This window comes from Manis javanica, chromosome 7 (assembly GCF_040802235.1).
Source record: "Manis javanica isolate MJ-LG chromosome 7, MJ_LKY, whole genome shotgun sequence".
NCBI lineage: Eukaryota > Metazoa > Chordata > Mammalia > Pholidota > Manidae > Manis > Manis javanica.
Genome location: NC_133162.1, coordinates 65,197,487 through 65,220,805, shown reverse-complemented (window position 1 = coordinate 65,220,805; position 23,319 = coordinate 65,197,487). Strand labels below are relative to the sequence as shown.

The following is a 23,319-nucleotide window of genomic DNA, read 5'->3' as shown; positions in this document are numbered from 1 at the left end:
CATTCTCTTTAAAGTATTCCAAAAAACAGAAGAGGAGGGAATACTCCCAAATTCATTCTATGAAGCCAACATTACCCTACTACCAAAACCAGGCAAAGACCACACCAAAAAAGAAAACTACAGACCAATATCCCTGATGAACGTAGATGCAAAAATACTCAACAAAATATTAGCAAACCAAATTCAAAAATACATCAAAAGGATCATACACCATAACCAAGTGGGAATTCATCCCAGGGACGCAAGGATGGTACAACATTCGAAAATTCATCAACATCATCCACCACATAAACAAAAAGAAAGACAAAAACCACATGATCATCTCCATAGATGCTGAGAAAGCATTTGACAAAATTCAACATCCACTCATCATAAAAACTCTGAGCAAAATGGGTATACAGGGCAGGTACCTAAACATAATAAAGGCCATATATGATAAGCCCACAGCCACCATCATACTGAACGGTGAGAAGCTGAAAGCTTTTCTTCTGAGACCGGGAACAAGACAGGATGCCCACTCTACCCACTGTTATTCAACATAGTACTGGAAGTCCTAGCCATGGCAATTAGACAAAACAAAGAAATACAACGAATCCAAATTGGTAAAGAAGGAGTTAAACTGTCACTATTTACAGATGACATGATATTGTACATAAAAAACCTTAAAGACTCCACTCCAAAACTACTAGAACTGATATCGGAATACAGCAAAGTTGCAGGATACAAAATTAACACACAGAAATCTGTGGCTTTCCTATATACTAACAATGAACCAATAGAAAGAGAAATCAGGAAAGCAACTCCATTCACAATTGCATCAAAAAGAATAAAATACCTAGGAATAAAACTAACCAAAGAAGTGAAAGACCTATACCCTGAAAACTGCAAGACACTCTTAAGAGAAATTAAAGGGGACACTAACAAATGGAAACTCATCCCATGCTCTTGGCAAGGAAGAATTAATATTGTCAAAATGGCCAACCTGCCTAAAGCAATCTACAGATTCAATGCAATCCCTATCAAAATACCTACAACATTCTTCAACAAACTGGAACAAATAGTTCTAAAATTCATATGGAACCAGAAAGGACCCTGAATAGCCAAAGCAATCCTGAGAAAGAAGAATAAAGTAGGGGGGATCTCACTCCCCAACTTCAAGCTCTACTACAAAGCCATAGTAATCAAGACAATTTGGTACTGGCACAAGAACAGAGCCAAGGACCAGTGGAACAGATTAGAGACTCCAGACATTAACCCAAACATATATGGTCAATTAATATTCGATAAAGGAGCCATGGACATACACTGGGGAAATGACAGTCTCTTCAACAGACGGTGCAGGCAAAACTGGATAGCTACGTGTAGGAGAATGAAACTGGACCATTGTCTAACCCCATACACAAAAGTAAATTCAAAATGGATCAAAGACCTGAATGTAAGTCACGAACCATAAAACTCTTAGAAAAAACATAGGCAAAAATCTCTTAGACATAAACATGAGTGACCTCTTCTTGAACATATCTCCCCGGGCAAGGAAAACAACAGCAAAAATGAACAAGTGGGACTATATTAAGCTGAAAAGCTTCTGTACAGCAAAAGACACCATCAATAGAACAAAAAGGTACCCTACAGTATGGGAGAATATATTTGTAAATGACAGATCTGATAAAGGCTTGACGTCCAAAATATATAAAGAGCTCACGTACCTCAACAAACAAAAAACAAATAATCCAATAAAAAATAAGCAGAGGAACTGAACAGACAGTTCTCTAAAAATGAAATACAGATAGCTAACAGACACATGAAAAGATGCTCCACATCGCTAATTATCAGAGAAATGCAAATTAAAACCACAATGAGGCATCACCTCACACCAGTAAGGATGGCTACCAGCCAAAAGACAAACAACAAATGTTGGCGAGGTTGTGGAGAAAGGGGAACCCTCCTACACTGCTGGTGGGAATGTAAACTAGTTCAACCATTGTGGAAAGCAATATGGAAGTTCCTCAAAATGCTCAAAATAGACTTACCATTTGACCCAGGAATTCCACTTCAAGGAATTTACCCTAAGGATGCAGCACTCCAGTTTGAAAAAGACAGATGCACCCCTATGTTTATCGTAGCACTATTTACAATAGCCAAGAAATGGAAGCAACCTAAGTGTCCATCAGTAGACGAATGGATAAAGATGTGGTACATATACACAATGGAATATTATTCAGCCATAAGAAGAAAACAAATCCTACCATTTGCTACTACATGGATGGAGCTAGAGGGTATTATGCTCAGTGAAATAAGCCAAGCGGAGAAAGAGAAATACCAAATGATTTCACTCATCTGTGGAGTATAAGAACAAAGGAAAAACTGAAGGAACAAAACAGCAGCAGAATCACAGAACCCAAGAATGGATTAACAGTTCCTGTGTGGTGATCTTCAATAAGTTCTTCACAGTGGTATAAAGGGCATATCAAAGCGTGGGCAAAGGGTTTGTTTGTGTTTACACAGAGGATCAAAGCCTAATTCGGCTACCCAGAAAACGAATTAAGACACGATATGAAGAAGAACTTCCAATATCAATATCCTCTGGAAGAGTCATTCCAGAAGATAATCATCAAAAAACTTCAACAAAGATCCCAGTGCTGTTGCAGTTGTAGCTGCATTCATCCCACCGGTTCCTGGACTTGCCATTGGAATGAAGAAGGAGATATCTACGCTGGCCTGTGCATACAGTAAAACAACAAATTTGACTGGATCTATACTGTCGGAACTCAATCAAGAATCAGGAGAAGTGCAAGTTGCAGCACTCCAAAATCTCGTAACTATAGACTATCTACTGTTAAAAGAACATATGGGATGTGAACAGTTCCCAGGAATGTGTTATTTTAATTTGTCTGATTTTTCTCAAACTATTCAAATTCAGTTAGACAATATCCATCATATCATTGATAAGTTTTCACAACTGCCTAGGGTGCCTAACTGGTTTTCTTGCTTTCACTGGAGATGGCTGGTAATTGTAGGTCTGCTTTGGTTATGTAGCTGTATTCCTATTACGTTAATGTGTGCACACAATTTAATTAGTAATTTAAAACGTATACACACTTATGTTACACAACAAGAAGATAGGTCAAAGAAATAATCAATCTTCCCATGTTTTCTTCCATCTGCTACTTCTATAGCTTCTCTTCTTCCTTCATACTTACAACCCCTAAATAGAATTCGTGCCTCATATCGAAATTACCAAGTATCATAATTCTTCCAAGTTGTAAAGATACCTCAAGACAAATGCTGGGCATAGAAGCCACAGGGCATAAATCTGCAAAGAAGTAAAAAGCTAACGTTTTCAAACAATATGGCTTCTCTCTCACTTACCAACTTTACATTTCCCTGTATGGCCCCAGAAGATGACTGGTTAGCCAGAGATGGGTAAGATTCCTCAAGGGAGGAACAACCTAAGACAGGCACAGTCGCAGGGGGGCCATCAGGTGAGAAATTGGGGATCAACAGAGGTGAGGCTTAGAACCTCAACCCCCCTGTTTTGAGAGAAATCTTCTGCATCCGTGGATGTTTTGCTGCCCTTGTCTAGTTTGGATTAATACTTAGTCTATAGGCACATACCTGGTCATCTACATTTGCCCTCTTACAGCACTAAACTATGTTTTCTACCTTTATCTTGCATCTACCTACCACTTCAGCATTTTATTTAAAAATAATAATAATAATAAGGGAGAAATGTGCGATTCACATATAAATCAAGTATAAAAATCAAACGAATAATCATAATTGACCTGACTGTTTATAGTTCATGATGCGTGATCAAAACTGAAAGTTTCTGTGATGACTGCCCTTGCACTGTTCACCATGTAAGAACTTATTCACTATTCACTATGTAAGAACTTGTTCGCCATGTAAAAACTTGTTCATTATGCTTCAGAAGATTGGAGACTGTTGAGAATTAGGGTTGGGGTTGATTAATGATTTTGCATTGAGTCCCCTATACAGAATTTTATTGTTGTTAAGAACCATATGATCAATAAATATGAGAGATGCCCTGTCAACAAAAAAAAAAGGACAGTTTAAAAAAAATAGTCAAATGGGTAAAAGATAAAACTGCTTCTCAACTGATCCCTGCAAAATCTCAATAAATGAAAAGGTCCTGAAAAAAAAATCAAACAAACAAAAAAAACCAACTCTCAGCAAAATGGGTATACAGCGCAAGTACCTCAACATAATAAAGGCCATATATGATAAGCCTACAGCCAACATCATACTGAATGGTGAGAAGCTGAAAGCTTTTCCTCTGAGATTGGGAACAAGGCAGGGATGCCCACTCTCCCCACTGTTATTCAACATAGTACTGGAGGTCCTAGCCATGGCAATCAGACAAAACAAAGAAATACAACCAATCCAAATTGATAAAGAAGAAGTCAAACTGTCACTGCTTGCAGATGACATGATATTGTACATAAAAAACCCTAAAGACTCTACTCCAAAACTACTAGAACTGATATCGGAATACAGCAAAGTTACAGGATACAAAATTAACACACAGAAATCTGTGGCTTTTCTATACATTAACAATGAACTAATAGAAAGAGAAATCAGGAAAACAATTCCATTCACAATTGCATCAAAAAGAATAAAATACCTAGGAATAAACCTAACCAAGGAAGTGAAAGACCTATATATACCCTGAAAACTATAAGATACTCTTAAGAGAAATTAAAGAGGTCACTAACAAATGGAAATTCTTCCCATGCTCTTGGCTAGGATGAATTAATATTATCAAAATGGCCATCCTCCCCAAAGCAATATACAGATTTGATGCAATCCCTATCAAATTACCAAAAACATTCTTCAACGAATTGGAACAGACAGTTCAAAAATTCATATGGAAACACCAAAAACCCCAAATAGCCAAAGCAATCCTGAGAAGGAAGAATAAAGTGGGGGTGGGAGGGAGATCTCACTCCCTAACTTCAAGCTCTACTACAAAGCCACGGTAATCAAGGTAATTTGTTACTGGCACAAGAACAGAGCCACAGACCAGTGGAACAGAATAGAGACTCCAAACATTAACCCAAACATATATGGTCAATTAATATATGATAAAGGAGCCCTCAACATACAATGGGGAAATGACAGTCTCTTCAACAGGTGGTGCTCGCAAAACTGGACAGCTACATGTAAGAGAATGAAACTGGATCACTGTCTAACCCCATACACAAAAGTAAATTCGAAATCGATCTAAGACCTGAATGTAAGTCATGAAACCATAAAACTCTTGGAAAAAAACATAGGTAAAAATCTCTTGGACATAAACATGAGTGACTTCTTCATGAACATATCTCCTCAGGCAAGGGAAACAAAAGCAAAAATGAACAAGTGGGACTATATTAAGCTGAAAAGTTTCTGTGCAGCACTAAAGACACCATCAATAGAACAAAAAGGTACCTTACAGTATGGGAGAATATATTCAAGAACGATAGATCCGATAAAGGGTTGACATCCAAAATATATAAAGAGTTCATGCACCTCAACCAACAAAAAGCAAATAATCCAATTAAAAAATGGGCAGAGGAGCTGAACAGACACTTTTACAAAGAAGAAATTCAGATGGCCAAACAGACACATGAAAAGATGCTCCACATCACTAGTCATCAGAGAAATGCAAATTAAAACCACAATGAGATATCACCTCACACCAGTAAGAATCCCACCATCCAAAAGACAAACAACAACACGTTTGCGAGGTTATGGAGAAAGGGGAATCCTCCTACACTGCTAGTGGAAATGTAAATTAGTTCAACCATTGTGGAAAGAAGTATGGAGGTTCCTCAAATGCTCAAAATAGACATACCATTTGACCCGGTAATTCCACTTCTAGGAATTTAACCTAAGAATGCAGCACTCCAGTTTGAAAAGGACAGATGCACCCCTATGTTTATCACAGCACTATTTACAATATCCAAGAAATGGAAGCAACGTAAATGTCCATCACGAGATGAACGGATAAAGAAAATGTGGTACATACATACAATGGAATATTATTCTGCCATAAGAAGAAAACTACCATTTGCAACAACATGGATGGAGCTAGAGGGTATTATGCTCAGTGAAATAAGCCAGGCGGATAAAGAAAAGTATCAAATGATTTCACTCATATGTGGAGTATAAGAACAAAGAAAAACTGAAGGAACAAAACAGCAGCAGAATCACAGAACCCAAGAATGGACTAACGGTTACCAAAGGGAAAGGGACTAGGGAGGAGGGGTGGGAAAGGAGGGATAAGGGCAGGGAAAAAGTAAGGGGGCATTAGGATTAGCATGTATAATGTAAGGGGGGCATGGGGAGGGCTGTACAACACAGTGAAGACAAGTAGTAATTCTATAGCATCTTACTACACTGATGGACAATGACTGTAATGGAGTGTGTGTGAGGAACTTGAAGGGGGGAGCCTAGTAAACATAATGTTCTTCATGTAATTGTAGATTAATGATAACAAAATTTAAAAAATGGAATGAAGCAAAAAAAAAAGAGCATTTAAAAAAAAAGAAAAAGAAGGAGGATAAGGAGAAAGGAAGGGATAAAAATCAAGTAGAATAAGAAAAAGGAAAGGAGAAGAAAAAATGGCAAACCACCATTGGGGAATGCTTACACGTCATAGTTTTTAACCTGGAGCATTCTTAATCTATAAATAGAAACAGAAGTACACACACACATCACATATGGCTAAAACAAACCCAACAATTCCATGATAGGAGGAAGGAGACAGCATTTTAAAAGGGAGTAAAAGGAGAGGGTGTCAGAAAAAGCCTTTCAAGCATACAAGATTGAAGCTAAGGCTAGAATATGAGAAGGACGGCCATGTGAAGGGGAGGGCAAAGGCTGAGGGCAGAGAGGTACAGGGAGAAGGAAAAGAATTGGAAAAACTGGAGGCAGAAGAGCTTAGTATGCTTAAGACCTGAAGAGAGACCAGTATGGGTGAATTTCAGGGAGCTGGGAGAGAATGTGGCTAGAGTTGACATGGGAGGTAGGCCTATGCTAAATTACGCACATCCTTCTAAGTCATATCAAAAAACCATAAATAAGGTCTTTAAAAAGTGTAAACAGAAGTGACACAATCAAGTCTATGCCATAGATCACTCTGAGAGGTTGACAATAAATGGAGGTCAAGGGTAGAAATAGTAAGAACACTCCATATGAATCAATTCCACATGATTCGTTATCTTTCACTTCTTTCCTCCCCCATTCCTACTTCATATCCCAACCTTTGCCCCAGACTTCACCCAAGAACACCTTATAAAATATAAGGAAAATACAGCTTTTTTGGCTTTGTGTACAACCTCCTGGATTTTGTCAGAAATTTTCAATTTACTGACACATCAATTTTGCTTTTAAATAATACTTAATTTAAAAATTAGCTGAGCAAGTCCTTTACCAGCTATATGCTTAAAATAAAACAAACACATAGAGCTACCCACCAACTTAAAATTTTTTTAACTCACCTTAAAATTTGGAGAAAAGTATCGGTTGGCTTTGTCTTTATTTGCTTTGTCGAGATCATTTTTTGTTAAAGTGAGTACTAGATATTCCTTGTCATTATCTGCACGCTCTATACTGCAAATACTATCAATTTCTTGATCACATAGACTTCCATTTTCTACTTTTTCTGAGGTTTCCTCTGGTCCTGGTATAAAGAATGTATTTACCCAAAAGTGAAACATTTTGTCCTAAAAAACAGAAGACATATTTTAATTTAAAAAATATATAGAACATACCACTTTCTTCAATATTTGCTCCAGAAAGTCAACAACAACAACAAAAAAACATGTCATGTGATATCTTGAATAAAGGTAAACACAAAAATTAATAATTGGCAATATGTGGGTTATCTGTTGCACTGAATTCACAAGTCTTTACTTTTATTCAAATTTTAGAAAAATGTAATTCCACAAGTTCCAAGGTAACTTATTTTTAAAATCTTAAGCAAAAACTCTTGTTAGTCTAATATTAGCTTTAAAAAATGGTTTGACTTTATATGTATGTATGTATTAAAAAATTCAGAAATGGATTTAATTTCCCAATGTTTCAAAATTTACTTTAACAAAGTTCTTGAAGTACAGCTTCCTGATGAAGTCAGAGACATTTTTTATTTCTACAGCAATACAAACATTAAGTTTCTTACATGACAATGTAAAACTTTAATTAAAAGAATACAGGGAAGATGAGGTTAAGTACTTAAGACGTTTTTTATGTTATGACTATTTTTAAGAAAAATCACTTCTTACTAATATGAGGTCTTGTTAATCAAAACCACATCAGAAGTTCATCATTTCAAACCTTTCTCGACCAACACAGAAAATGTTCTCTATCTACTCTTAATTACTGGAATTTGGTCTGTATGGATCATTTGACAACTGACGTAGTCTTACGACATCTTTCCTGGTGCCTTGAACTGCCATGTGAATATTTATCTTAAAATTTTGGTTTTTTCCCTAAGATGATGTTAAGTAAGACCCTTAAGTATCTTATGTCTTAAATGTCTTATCTTTTACCAGTACCTAGCAAAACAATCTTATAAAATGTGTTAATTTCATTATATTAACAAAGTCATTGAGTTAGTAATATACCTATTTTACTTAGAGTGAGAAGAAAATGAGCTAGAATATTTAAATTTCCAAAAATGTAGATTGTATATATATATATATATATATATATGCACTGATTATATATACTAAAACTGTTTTTGTTTAAATCACAAGCAAACATTTATAAAAGGCAGCGAAAATCATATGCAATGGAAATACAGGTAAAGTGATCCAAGATACACAAATATATTATAACTAATCTAATCTCCAATTTTACATGTACTAATGTAATGTAGATAATAAGAACTCAAATGGTAAGAATTAGTACACTCCTAAAGGTATAAGAAAATAGTGATGCAGGTGCCTATTTTTGAAAGGAAAATATAAAACTGCATGCATTATCAGTCTTACAATGAACAGAAGAAAAAAACTACTTACCTTAATTTTAAAATACTTGCTAACACTTCTTGGATTATTGAAAAATAATTTTTCAAAGTTATTGATATATATTTAACCTTTGTTTATACAGAACAGACAGGAAATGTGTTTCTGGTGAAAAAACCAGTTTTATATTTTGTGACTTTTCAGCTACTTAGACTGGATAAAGGAAATTATATTTCTTCTGATAAGTAAAAATAGAGTTTAAAATTTTTGTAGTAAATGAAACTTTTTTCTTTTCTTTAAAAAAGTAAGCTAAAATTCAGGAAAACTGAAACAATCCAAATACTGAGAATGTCTAATGGTAATATACTATCTAGTGTTTTTGATCATTACTACCCAAAAATTTGCACCTTAGGATCACATCATATGTTCACACTGAGTTTTTTTTAAAAACTGAGGTACATACAATGAAGTGTACAAATCTTAGTGTGCATCTTGATGAATGCTTAATTCAATTTAGTAATTTTAAATTAAGATAATTTGTTTTAAAATGAGTTCTTACATTCTCTAAATACATGCCAGTTAGATGCAAACCTCATTAACTTTCTAAACCTGCATATTTAAATAATACCGTTTTTCATTATTACTTATTCATATCTATTTCTCTCCTAGCTCAAAATTGAAATATTCAGTAAATTTGAAGAAGCTAAATATAAAATGACCCAGTATCAAGAAACATAAACCAAAAAGGGGGCAAGTAGTTTGCACCATTACACAAGACCATGGAACAGATCTTTTTTATACATAGAGATCAAACTTTTTTCGAACTCATGATCCCAAGCTAATTTCCTCTCAGTTAATCATCCTTTACAAGAGGACTGTAACTGATGTAATGAGGTATGTATGCAATCTTTAATGTTTTTAGGAAACTTCTTTGCATAACCCAAGAAAAATTTCTATCAATTATAATGACATATGGCCTTTTCCTCCTAATAGTATTATATACCATTATAATGATTTGTCAATTCCATAGTAAGCCAAGCATGTGCTGATCTAATAGAAAATCAATTATAATTCAGCAGGTTTCAGTCATAAAAGATGTATCTTTTTTATCCAAGTATAGTTGATATATAATATACAAATTTCAGGTATACAACATAGTGATTCACCCATACATTATGAAATAAATGCTCAGCACAGTATTATTACCATCTATCACCATAAAAGTTACTGCGATATTATGACTATATTCCCTGTGTTGTACTTCTCACCCTGTGACTTATTTACTAAATTAAAATGTGTCTTTCAATCTTTCCTCACAGCATGATTTTTGCCTAATCAAAAGCTTTAAGCAAAGATCTGAGGTTACTGTTCAAGGTGTGGTTGTTCTCCCAATGAAGGTACTAAAGCACCAACCTTTTTTAGCATCTTGTTCTGTTTGTGGAAGAACTCTACTTTGATGTCACCACACACAGGCAATGGCTGAGGGAACTCAAAGTACATGAACTTGTCTTCTCGTCGTGTGGGTCCTGAATTCGAGGAATATATCTTCACCTTTAGCTGGCAGACCACAAACTGGGGATCTGCATGGTTAAATACATACTAGTATCATTTTGCAGGAAATGCCTTTCATTGCCCAACTGTCAAAAACTACTTTAAAATTAATATTAGCAATATACACAAAATAATAGCATCTGTAACCCTGATTTAAAACAATCAACGAAAATAAATTAGGTAAAAATATATAATCAATACAAGATTTTCCCTAAACTGAACCTTCAACGTAAGGTTGTAATACTGGTATATAAAATCAACTCTTTTCACAAAGAGTAAGTCACAAGATTAGACTTTGAGCACTTTAGTAACATCTAAACTTTAACATTAAAATATTAAAAACCTAATATAAATTGTTTTAATAATTTTTAATAAATATTAAAAATTATTTAATAAATGCTGAAATGATTTTCTGCACATTTAGACTGTTTAAAAGGTGACTTTTAAAACAGGTATTTGTTGCAGAATTTTAAAGTCTCTACCATGTAACAAATACCACAAAATACACATTATTATAAAGTTCATAAGAAGAGAGTATAATCTATGACAAAGTTATCATAAATTCCATATACACAAGTCCCAATATTTGTAACAAATAGTAATTATCATTCATTTCCCTCTATAGTTTACATTTTACTTTTTCAAAGTATGTAAATCCATTATCCTGAGAAACAGGAAGAGATTTGAAATGTCTACAAAAAAATATAATAGACATCAAGTACACACTATAATGTAGATGCCGTCCCTCCAAACCACATCCTATTTTCATTAGCAAGTATTTTGAAAGCCCATGCCTGGTTCTGAAATAACTGGTAAAATATAATCTCTCAAAATGTATCATGCTTATATATTAGTTACTGAACTAAAAGGTAGTAGTAAAGTGTGAAAAGAGGAGGATTAGGTATGTTTTTTTTGTAAATCTACTCATAAATACATTACACCTAATGACATTAATGAAAGAATTTAGTTTAAAGACATGAATGCTAAAATCCTATGACTTTAAAAACTTTAAGTTACCTAAATAATTTGACATTGTATAATTCAATAGTACATGGAGTTCAAAAACCAGAGTTCATTAAAGAGAAAATGATTAACCTTAGGAGGTAAGAAGTGGGTCTTGAAGGAAATATCCCAAGACAATCAAAAAATAAAAACATAAGCTTCCATAAAGTGCATAAGAAATATACTTACATACCTACACACACACACACACACACAGCTGATCCTTGAACAATGTGGGGGTAAGGGGTGCTGACCCACCATGCAGCCAAAAATCTGCATATATATGACCCCCCCCCCCAAAACTTAACTACTAATACTGGCCAAAAGCTTCACTGATAACATAGTTGTTGGTACACAGTCCGTATGTTCTGTGTAATACAAATGGTCTTACTAGAGCAAACTAGAGAAAACAAAATGTTTTTTTAAATTGTTAAAAATCTTCAAAAAACCTTCCAATATATTTGTTGAAAAAAATCGTATAAGTGAACCCAAGCAGTTGAAACCCATTTAAGAGTCAACTGTATATATAAACAGACATACTCTCAGCACCAAAAGGCATCATCCTTAAAAGATGAAACAAAAAGTACCATATTCTTTATCAATACGACCAGCAACTGTAAACAAGGTAAAAAGTTTATCCGAGTCAAATTAATTTTCCAGTGTAATAAACTTCTACTCGCTCATTAAAGCAACATCTAAAGCAGTACCTACAATCACATAATAAATAGATTTGATGAAAGTATGTGAGGTATTTCAATATGGATTTGTGGGACACTGAACATGAGAAAAAGGCACCCCAAAAGAGAAAGATTACACTTGCACCCTGTCAATAATTTTCACTTCTTAGCCTAAAGATTCAAAGTAGAATGAGCCATTTTGTAAGAATTGATGTGATACTGAAAATTTCCCACTGCAACATCTAAAAAAGCAAACAAAGCAAGGTCTGATTTTAAAGCTGTTATAAAACTCAATGAGGATGAAAATGCCTTGTTATTTTATTAACTCAAACACCTCTAATTCAGAATCTGACAATCCTGATTTTAAGACTTTAAAAAGCAAATTAACTGTATAACCCAAATTTCAATTAAACTACATCTAAAATGTGTACCTTCAAGAATTTTAGAATTGTTTAAATAATCATAAACTAATTACAAATCAGTGTTACTTTACTTAGGATTTTCCCCCAAAACTAAGCTTAACATTTTCAATAAAAAATTACTGGAAAAGATTTCCTCAAATTACTGCAGAAAATTATTTTCTTTACAATATGTATTTCACATTTTAGATAGACAAAACCTAACTTATCAGAAAGTCAACAGTTAGTAAGATTCTGATGACTTCTAAGACACAATTCTGAGATCTAGCCTTTGATATAATTGTGTTCTGAAGAAATGACAAATAGATACTAGTAAACACAAATCAGAATTACATTTTCTTGGATATATGCATATTGATATAATAGAGAGAAAATCACACTGATCATCTTGTATTAACATTTTAACCCTTTTAGATGTATAGAACATGGTAACTTTTCCTTTATTTAGAAATATTAAGACAATACTCAAATAGGAAAAAGATTAACCTCTTGACAACTTTGCATAAGGCACTTTATTTTCACATTCTTTCTTCACTGATTTCTCTTCTTCCTCCTGAACCCAACTGCTGCACATCCCATCTCAGTCCTCACCTTGCTTCCCTTTGAGCCTTTCCATCCCTCTAGCCCCACACCATATTTACATGAAAAGGTTAGCTACTATTGTCTTTCCCTATGCTTCCCAAAATATCAGATATCTCTCTCACGTAAGATTCAAACTCATACTTTCAAGTACCTACTGAATATCTTCACATAAACAGCTCACCTCCATGTGATTCAAACCCAAAACATCAACATTCATGTCTCCAAGTCTGTTAGAATCACTTTTCTTTTTACCCTTTTTTGTGGATTATTCACATAGCCAGGATCAAAACTCTGACAAAATCATATATAAATGCCAAAGAAAAACTGATCAAATCCCATTCAATTGCTCTGGCTTAAAGTAAGTCACTTAACTGGTTTACTTTCCATCACTTTTTTTCTCTCTTGAAATCACCACTTTCAACACAACTGTACTTAAAATACTGTTTAATAAGCCACTGGTATTATCATTGACATGATAGTATCTATTAAATTGTGTCTGATATTCCCATTCAGGGTCCTCTAACAGTCAACCACACATTCCATTCCCATTCTGTTCTGTCTCTACATTTCTTGTCCAGCTCATTTCCTTCGGCTGTGTTTCAATTCAAGCTATTTCCTATTGCCTGCAATATTTACTTCAATTTTAATGCCAATCAAAACTGTATGCTTTGTCTAATGTTCAATAAAAAGTTGGACTTCCTTCATGAAACTACTTGACAACCCCCAAAACCTTTTCTTTTTCTGAATATACCCTTTTGTAATTTATACAATAACCTCCCATTTAATTATGTTATTTATAATACAGCTTCTCTATATAGTATTAAATCACAGTACATAAATGAAAAACTAGAAATTTAGTAAAGATTAAAAGATTGAAAAGATTTCAGGAGTCAGTAATTTTGGAAGTTTAAACGTAACACTGAGAGACCAAATAAAAATGTAGAAAGGTGTTGCAAAATTGAAGATTTCTGCTAGGAAAACCAATGTGAAAAAATCATACTAGATAAGGTTACTGAACTGAATGTTCTCTCTCCTTTATTAACTCCTTAGTATTTTATACCTTTATTTTGACTCTTATACCTGTTATCTATCCTACCAGAAGAGCAAGAGTTCTTTCTTCCTTTTTCTTGCTCCTCTATGGATCTGTTAAGTTCCGTGTAAACCACATCTGACAGTCCAGTGCTTTGCACTCAGCAAGTTTTAAAATTGTAATGAGATGACAGAAGCATCAATGAGGACTCTAGAAGCCTTTAATATGTTATATTAATAAACCTGTTGCCTTTGACAAAAGTTGCCTTGCTTTAAGAATACAGAAAAGATCTGATGAGGGTAATTATACCTACAGAGATTACCAACAAATTTACAGATAGAAAATTTTAAATTACATATTTTCAAAGCAAAAACTTAGAGTTAAAAAGTAAAATCACTAATAAACTGCCAAATATTATTCAAATATTATTACAGGTATTAAAAGAAATAAAATGTAGTGGCATCTTATCTGGAAACTACAAAATTGGACTCTAAATAAACAAAATATTTCTTAAATATGAAGACATGACTAATTGCTTTCCAGGTAGAAACTAATATAAAACTCTGTTACAGAAAAAAATAGCAGAAGTCACAGTACTTCCTTCCACGTGCTATCCTTTGACTGACTGCTCTGGTTCTGGGTATTAAGGTCTAGCTAAGAGCTAAGAACAGTAGTGAAGCAGAATAAAATCAGGATGACTGAGGTGGCTAACAGAGGTTAGGGTAAGAAAGAAACAAATTAGAGGCAGACTTCAATGACATGATCTTTATTTAGTACTTATCCAGGAGACTTTGATTTTAAAATGTCTTCCTTTATTTGATAAACAAACATAAAGGTAGGTAGATGATGTGCCCAGGGTTACAAAGAACATTAATGACAGATCTAGGACTGGAACTCAGATCTAAATCCAAGTTTTCACCTCATACTTTGACTCAACACTATTCACTCAATATATTTCAGCTTATCACCATGTATTACCATTTTTTCCTTTCCTTTTTATTGTCCCTGTCACCATTATCAATATTTAGTCTTCCTGAGAACTGGCCTCTGCCACAATACCAATAAACTGATCAATCCCACTGCTACTCTCATGCTGGATCTCTGATGAGTTAGGTTTTTGTCATCTGATCAGAATTTAGGCTGCATTTGGAAGTTGCAGAACAGACTATTTCTTTCATGAATACAATTTGGCTTCAAAGACATTAAAATCCATTGCTGCTGTCTTCCTTAGCCCAATGTTCTGATCAGCCGAGCTAATTATTATTTACTTCAGAAATATACACTCTTGGCATAAGTTTTAAGTGTGGTAAATTTCTTCCTAGATTTTCACATTAACTTCTACATATAGTAACAAAAAATGTTCCAATACATGGAAGGATGAAAATTAGGAGCACTTACTGCAAGTTCCACCACTGAACATTGGAATAGTTTCAAACATCATCTTGTGAAACAACAGTGCCACTGGTCTATAATCCAGATGATTCTTTAACAGGTAGCTATAATAATACACATAGCGCCTCTGACTGGGAATAGTTACTCCCTGGTGGACAGAAAAAAAACAAAAGCCAAATTCAAAAGAAAAGTTCCATTACAGTTATTTCACTAAATTGTTACGGTAACTGCGTTGTACCCATTGAACACACAGACACATACACACACATGTATTAGAAATTTGACCTTAAATCATTAATATTTAAATCCAGCTCAATAAAGTAAATCAGAGCAACATCAGTACAAAGAAATGTATCAGAATAACTTTTCTCCCTTAAAATACAATTATCTTAGTTTAACACTCCCACTTAATGGTCACAACAAGGCTCTGACCCATGAACCCAATAAGCAAAAGCAACTGCGTATTCAAGATAACCATCAAAGGCCTCTGCACTACTGCTGTGCTCTTTACACATAGGGCTTCCCCACAGGACTTATAAACTTTTACTAACCACACAATTCCTCACAAACTTGGTTACCTATTTTCCAGGCAAAAGCTTGTCACAGTCACCACACTATATAAAGGAATATTGCCTATAAGAGGTAGGAAGAGTAGCAGCAAAAAATGATGATGGTGGCTTCAGAGCCCAAGAAAAACAGCAATATGTGGCTGACATAAATGAATGCAATAATCCAATTACAGAGGTACTTAGAGATGTCCCTGAGTTACATACATCTCTTTTCTAAGTATTACAAATGCTAAAAACATATATATATAACTCATGTGGTATTTTTTAAAGAAAAAAAAAACTCATGTGCACAGCAAGGCATTCATTAATGATGCTAAATAAATGAGGTATGAGGGCATGTACCTAAGGCTTCTTGTTCTATTATACAACTATGACTTCATAAGGTTTATTTTCCTGTTATACAATATAATTTCAGAAAAATCCAAGCATTTAATTTAGATATATAAGGCAAATAATAACATCAAGAAGTCTGACAGTTAAAAATGACCGGCAAAAAACTTAAAAATATATTCAAGAAAAAAAGAATTTGTAATATTTCTCCTCAAGTTATTTTTGGCATCTAAATCTCCCAATGTGTTAAAAACTCTGAACACAAATATTTTCTTCCCTCTAATGAAAAGTATAAAGTACATTTATGTGACCTTAAAGACATGTATGCTGAATGGCAGGTATATAGGTATTGTTTTAAAGGTTAGCATTTTATTACAATTAAAAATATACATAAGATGCGAAAAATGGATAAAAGTCATTTCAAATCAGGACAAATAATTTAAGATTTTTGCTGTAGTACAAAGACCATACAATTGAGAATTTGAATGATGTCAGTCAAAATACAAACTCTGATTTGTTTCTGCAGTAAAATGAGGACAGTAATGTGTACCCGACCTTCTTCACAAGATTTTCGTGAGGATTAAAACACTAAATGCAGTTACACAAAACAATGCTAGAACTACAAAATGTTACACAAATCCTAATTAACAGTTTTAGAAAGTCTAGCTATATTTAAGGTATAGTTTTGGAATTGCCAGAATTTTAGTTCTATGTATTTTCTAAAAAAGTAGTAGTAAAATGGTATTATTTTGAAGAGCTGCTATAAAAATGCCAAAGACTATCATTAAAGTTTAAAAAGTAATTAAACTAAACTTAAAATGGTTTACTATACCACATTATTTAATGTCATTTTTGCAAACAACTTATTCATATTTATCAAGAAAAACACAGAATTTCAAAGCAGGTTGGGGGAAATAGCAGATGGAAGATGGCAGGGTGGCAGGGAATATTTTCTGAACCATGTAAATTTATTATCTAGTTTAAAAATTAAATAAAAATTTAAAAATTAAATCAGTGTCAAGTCTATAAGATGACCAAGTTGTAAGTTATTTATTGGGGTTTACTGGAATGAGAGGTGATATTTTTCCCTTTATCTCCACTCTTGGTATAATTTTGTATATAACAATATACAATAATTAAAAGGTTTTCAAAGCCTTTCTTTTTCTCACATAGCAAGTGATTTGTAGCCTATCTACAGTGTAAGTGTTTATATGCCCAGTTAATCCTTACCTAAGAGGGCTAGGCAAATATGTGGAGAAGAAATAGTTGTCAACACTGGGTGTAAATACAAGCTGAACCAAAATTAGAGAATACAATTCAAACAAAAACACGGAAAAGTGCAATTGTAAACTTAAGTATTACTTCACTATAGAATTATGTATAATTTAGCTTTTGTACCTTAACATTGCAATTCTTAACTGTCAGCAGCCAGTAACTCAAGTTCAATGTGTCCAAATTAACAGAAATAAAAAAACTTGAAAGGTCAAAATGTATATGGACCACAGGTCTTAATGTTCCCTCTTCCACTCTCACCTCTTATAAACACATCGCACACACTCAAAACAATGATTTATGTGCATGTTTTACCTTCAGCATCTTGAATACAAAGATTTAAAATACATTATCTTCTTTAAAAATCTAAGAAATGAACATTTTAGTGATCTTCAGCAATTTATTTTACATATATGAAAAGAAGGTTGACCTTTAAAGCTCTTCAATATTAAAAATACATCTCAAAATTTCCATTTTTCATTTAAATTAAGACTAATAAAAATCAGCTTTATTCTCTAAGAAATTTTTAAGCTAAACTGTCTATGGCTGTATACCAAAAGTATAATTCTACTCTCTACCACTAATATTCCTTTTCTATTCTAATTGTTAAGAAAATTACTTATATTGTTAACTTATTTTTCCCAAATACAATTTTTACAATTTTTAAAACACTCTAATCTTAACTAAACTTAGAATTTTTCAGGTGGACTTAGCACCACATTCCTGGCCATCATCTCAGAAGGCAGCCATTGCTCCTTCAATTCCCTTATGTCTACAGACCAGCAGGAAGAATTCAGGTGGATATTTGCTGTTGCTCCCACTATTCCTTCCAGTCCACATACCACTGCCTCAGTCTCAAATCTGTACCATTCAGTAACTCTTTGTTCTGGTGTGCACTTAGTAAACTCTCAATCACAATGATTTCAGCACTTTGTTTCCTTCACCTCTCTATCCTGTCTTAGACCATATCCTCAATGAATTCAGCTCTTATTTTACGGGGAACCCTGAGGTCATCCTATGTGAGCACTCTCAAATTTCCTTGTCCCATCTTAAAATCTTTTCACTGCTGATATTTCATAAATTTGTCTCTTCATGTTCACCTAGGTTGCATTTTGGTGGCAAGTGCTCTATTAATTATCTCCTCTGGCATTTGGCTTTTATTCACTCCACCTGTCTCTTCCAAGTATTAGCTAGCTCAGGTAATCCTTACCCTTTATCCAAAACTAGCAAACAATTCAGAGACAAAAAACCCACACTCCACAACTTGTATCTTGCTAAAACTACCATCCTCCCTTCTTTACACTCTTAGAAGCCTTTATTCCTTAACTCACAGAATTGTTATTATGAGGCTAATTTCTTAATGGTGGTTAGTTCTTAGCAGTCCCTAATAGTCATTTCCTATCATTTTCCTAGTCTCATCCTGGCTCTTTTTTTTGGCTGCCATTTCAAAAATACCCTGCTTCTGTCATAGTGTACCTTTCTAAAGGTTTTCTCCTATCTTTACTATCTTTTCTCTTCTTATCCCCAAAAGTAGGCATGTCTCAGTAAGCTGACCTTAGCTATCCCCTCTTTACGTCAATCCTATCTACTGCAGTAGTAATTATCACTCTTACATATTAACTCTGAAACCGGTGTCTCTCATTATGACATTATTTCCAACTCCCAGGCCAGAATTTCCAACACCTGGCTGAACATTTCCAGCTGGAAGTCTCACAAGCATTGGAAACACAACATATCCAAAAACTGAAGCTTTCATATTCTTGCATGGACTGACTTTGGTTATTTCTGTCACTAATGTTCACTATTTTCTCCAGCATATGAGGCTAAAACCTCTTGTAATTCCACCACCACCACCACTGCTTGTTGAGTCCTTACCATTTTTTGCACTATTCTAGATGCTTTCATAAATTATGTAACTTAATACTCATAAAGTGAGTATTACTGTTATCAACATATTACAGGTGAGGTAAGGTCATGTCTTGTCACCCTAACACTCTAACTCCAGAATTTACACTCAACAACTACACATACTATCCTGCCATCTTCTTACTGCTAGAGAAAAGGGAACATCTGAATCAGCAGTGATATCTATCTCTATCCATCCATCCATCCATCCATCCATCCATCCATCCACCTATTTATTTATTTATAGAAAAGTGAGGGGACCCCAGCACCATGGCAGAGGTCCAGAAAGCACAGTGGAGGCAGAGATGGGTACAGCAGTCAGCATATCAACTACCTGGCATACATATACCTACATAAATGTGCATATGTACACACACAAGCACGCACGCGCGCGCACACACGCACACACACACACACACACACACACACTCATTGTGCACACAAAATGGAAGGGAAACCAGAGGTTAAGCTCATACAGAATACTCTTATTTGATTCTTACACATCTATCAGATGTCAGAATTCAGATTTTGACTCTGAAATTCCTACTAAAACACCAGCTTTAGTTTTTCTGTGGCCTTGCAAGTTCAGTCACCTCCTGCAACTGTGCAATAGCCAAGTGATTATATGCCTTACTTAACATCGAATTTTTGATTCTCTTTTATTTTTCCTTTGGCTTTAAAAGAGATGTACTGATTTTATAGGCATTTTCATACAATCAGTGTTTGGATTTGTTAGTTCAAATGGCTTACTGTTCGCTAATTCATGAATTTTTATTTCCATTTTTATTAATCCCTTTTGCCTACTTGTTATTATCTTAATCTCAAATACAAATTTGTATTTCCTCATTTACCTAAAATTATTTAAGCAAGTGACTTTAAATTTCCAAATGATTCATTTGGTTTGATTAAATGTCTAAAAAAAATCTCTACCTCTACTGAACTGTAATCAAGGAGTGGGGTTTATATATTTCTACTTAGAGTTGAGATTCTCTTTGTGGCTGACCTAACGAATTAATCCTGGCAACTGTTTAGTGGATTAAAAAAAGAAAAATTTTATGGTTATTTTTTAATTTTTATTATTCAAGCCATCTACATATCTTACTTTGTACCTTCTTGATTAAAGATTCCTACATATGTGGGGGGGAGGGGGTCATGGAGAAGACAGTGTAGCACAGAGAAGACGAGTATTGACTATGTGGCATCTTACTACACTGACAGAAGGTGACTTCAATGGGGTATGGGGGGGACTTGGTAATATGGGTGAATGTAGTAACCACAACGTTTTTCATGTGAAACCTTCTTAAAGAGTGTATATCAGTGATTCCTTAATGAAAAAAAAAAAGATTCTACTTTAATTTGCTTTTCTATCAATTTTTCTTCATTTCTTCCAGCTTTTGCTTAACATATTTAGATGTTTATGTTCAGTACATAAGAATTCATAACTGCCAAGTCTTCCCTGTGGAATGTAACCTGTGTTAATATAAAATCACATTCTTGATTCAGTTTTATGCATTTTGCTGTAAAATACACTCTGATATCTTGTCACTTACTTTTGGAATTTACATTTGCCTGATGTATTTTTAATGAACCATTAATTTTTTTGACCTGCATTGTGTTATGTAAATCTCCTTATATGATTAATCTCTTAAAAAAGAGACTTAAGAAGTATTAGGTTATACCTATCCTTCAAACCTACAATACTTCCAGTTTATCACCTAGACACCACAACACAAGATACATAATGTTTTGTTCATATTCTTTGTATTAACACTCCCAGATCATCTTGTCTAAGATGAATTCACAATCTAGATTCCTCAAAAAGAATAATTTTCTACTTTAGTAAACTTTTCACTTGCCTTTCTAAACTTAGAAATGTACATTTTTAACATAATAGCGTTTGCTTGAAGCTTGGAAGTCTGTTTCAGAATAATCACAGTAAGATTATTACAGGGAAGTAGTAATACGGATCTTAGGCAAGGCTATTATTATAATGACAACACCTAACTAGTTATTATATATTAAGCTCTGTGCTGACATTTCACATATACCCCTAACACCACCACAATTTTACAAGATAGATATTGTCACCTCTACATTAAGGATAAGAAAACAGTCCCAATGCACATAATCATTTTGTTCAAAACCAGCATCTGAGCCTAAATGTGACTGATTCTAAACCATTTTTACTCCTGTGCCCTGAGTTTTACTAATAGCACACACATGGTAACTATATCATCTGAAAGAAGTCACAACCTCTTTGAGTTCTTATTTTTCCCATCTATTAAGAAATCTCCAAAGTTTAGAGTAGTATAGTGCTTCAGTTCTATGAAACTAATTATAAGTACTAATAGTGATATATGGACCACAGAATCCTTGAGAATAACATGAAAAAGGCAACTGGTATTTTTTCTCTCTAGGCAACAGTCTTTCTCCTTGTGGGAAGCTATCCTTCTCCCTGGGGTTTCAGGTTGGGGGCAGAGGGGAGCAGTCAGGCCCTATTCTTCAGCCTCAGATATATGCCCCAAGCCTCTGGCCAGAAAGTTTGGTTCAGGGATGGGTACATGCCCTAATCCAGGTAAATCAGAACCTAACTGAGGAATTTCTGGCTCAAACTATATCTCTCTTCCTATTGTAGTTGCAAAAGTAAGGAGAATGTAAACCTGGAGCTACTAGGCATCATACCCTACCGTTACTTGCAAGAGAGCCTGCCTGAAAATAAAGTGTACACAGGGGAAAGGAGAAAATTGACAGTGAGATTCTTGGCATTTGTTAAGCACCTAGATTCAGGCCAGAGCTTTTAGAGTTATATAAACCAATAAAAGTCTCCGTATGTTTAAGGTATGCTGAGTTGGGTTTCTGTGACTTGAAACTGAAGAATTCCAAAACACTATAATACAGCTACTTTTTAATTTTTTTAAGTTTCCATCTCTACTTTGGGGATCAAAATAATGAAGAAAAATAATTTGGACAGGAGAACATAATACAGTAACAATAATACTGAATTTGAGGTTAGGAGATACAATTTTAATTTGTTACATAGATTAAATGACCTCAGACAGATCTTTGCAGATCTGTTTTATCATTCATATTAGAACGGCTCTGAATTAAATAATTGCTAAGGTCCTTCAATATATAAAAGCCTTGTAATTTTATAGATACATAAATTGGATAACAGACTTAAACACCATATATTAGAGGAACACAATTTAGACCAGAAGAATAAATGTATTAGAAAAAAAATAAGAATGTTATATTAGTTTTTTCTTAACTGAAAAAGAGGATAATTACAGCTTATTTTGTTTTAAATGAAGAGAAAATGTGAAAATTTCATTAAGTTACCGTTTGGGGAAATATAGTAGACAGTCTAGAAAAAAATAACAAAACCATATGATTAGGACATAAAAATCATTCCTCATAGAAATCAGAAAATTTCCTCTCGGGATCAAAGAATAATAAATATATTATTATACTAAAATAAGAAAAAAGTTAATATTTATCATATCTAGAAATTTAAGTCTTCATTAAAGATAAGCTAATGAACTCACATACAGAGATCATAACATATAAGAACTTTACCTCTAGTAATTGCTTTGTAGACAAAAACAAAGAGAAGAAAAT

General features: G+C 34.0%; 1 protein-coding gene across 2 annotated transcripts in view; it reads right to left on the bottom strand.

Moving 5' to 3' along the window:
- The window catches only part of PTEN (phosphatase and tensin homolog), a 98,086-nt gene that overhangs the window by 8,569 nt on the left and 66,198 nt on the right, over window positions 1-23,319 (bottom strand). For both annotated transcript variants that reach the window (XM_017660895.3, XM_017660896.3), the window contains 3 exons: window positions 15,632-15,773; window positions 10,386-10,552; window positions 7,506-7,730 (listed from right to left, as the gene is read on the bottom strand). In XM_017660895.3, coding sequence (XP_017516384.1) covers window positions 7,506-7,730; window positions 10,386-10,552; window positions 15,632-15,773 — 534 coding nt within the window. The remainder of the gene's footprint in view (window positions 1-7,505; window positions 7,731-10,385; window positions 10,553-15,631; window positions 15,774-23,319) is intronic.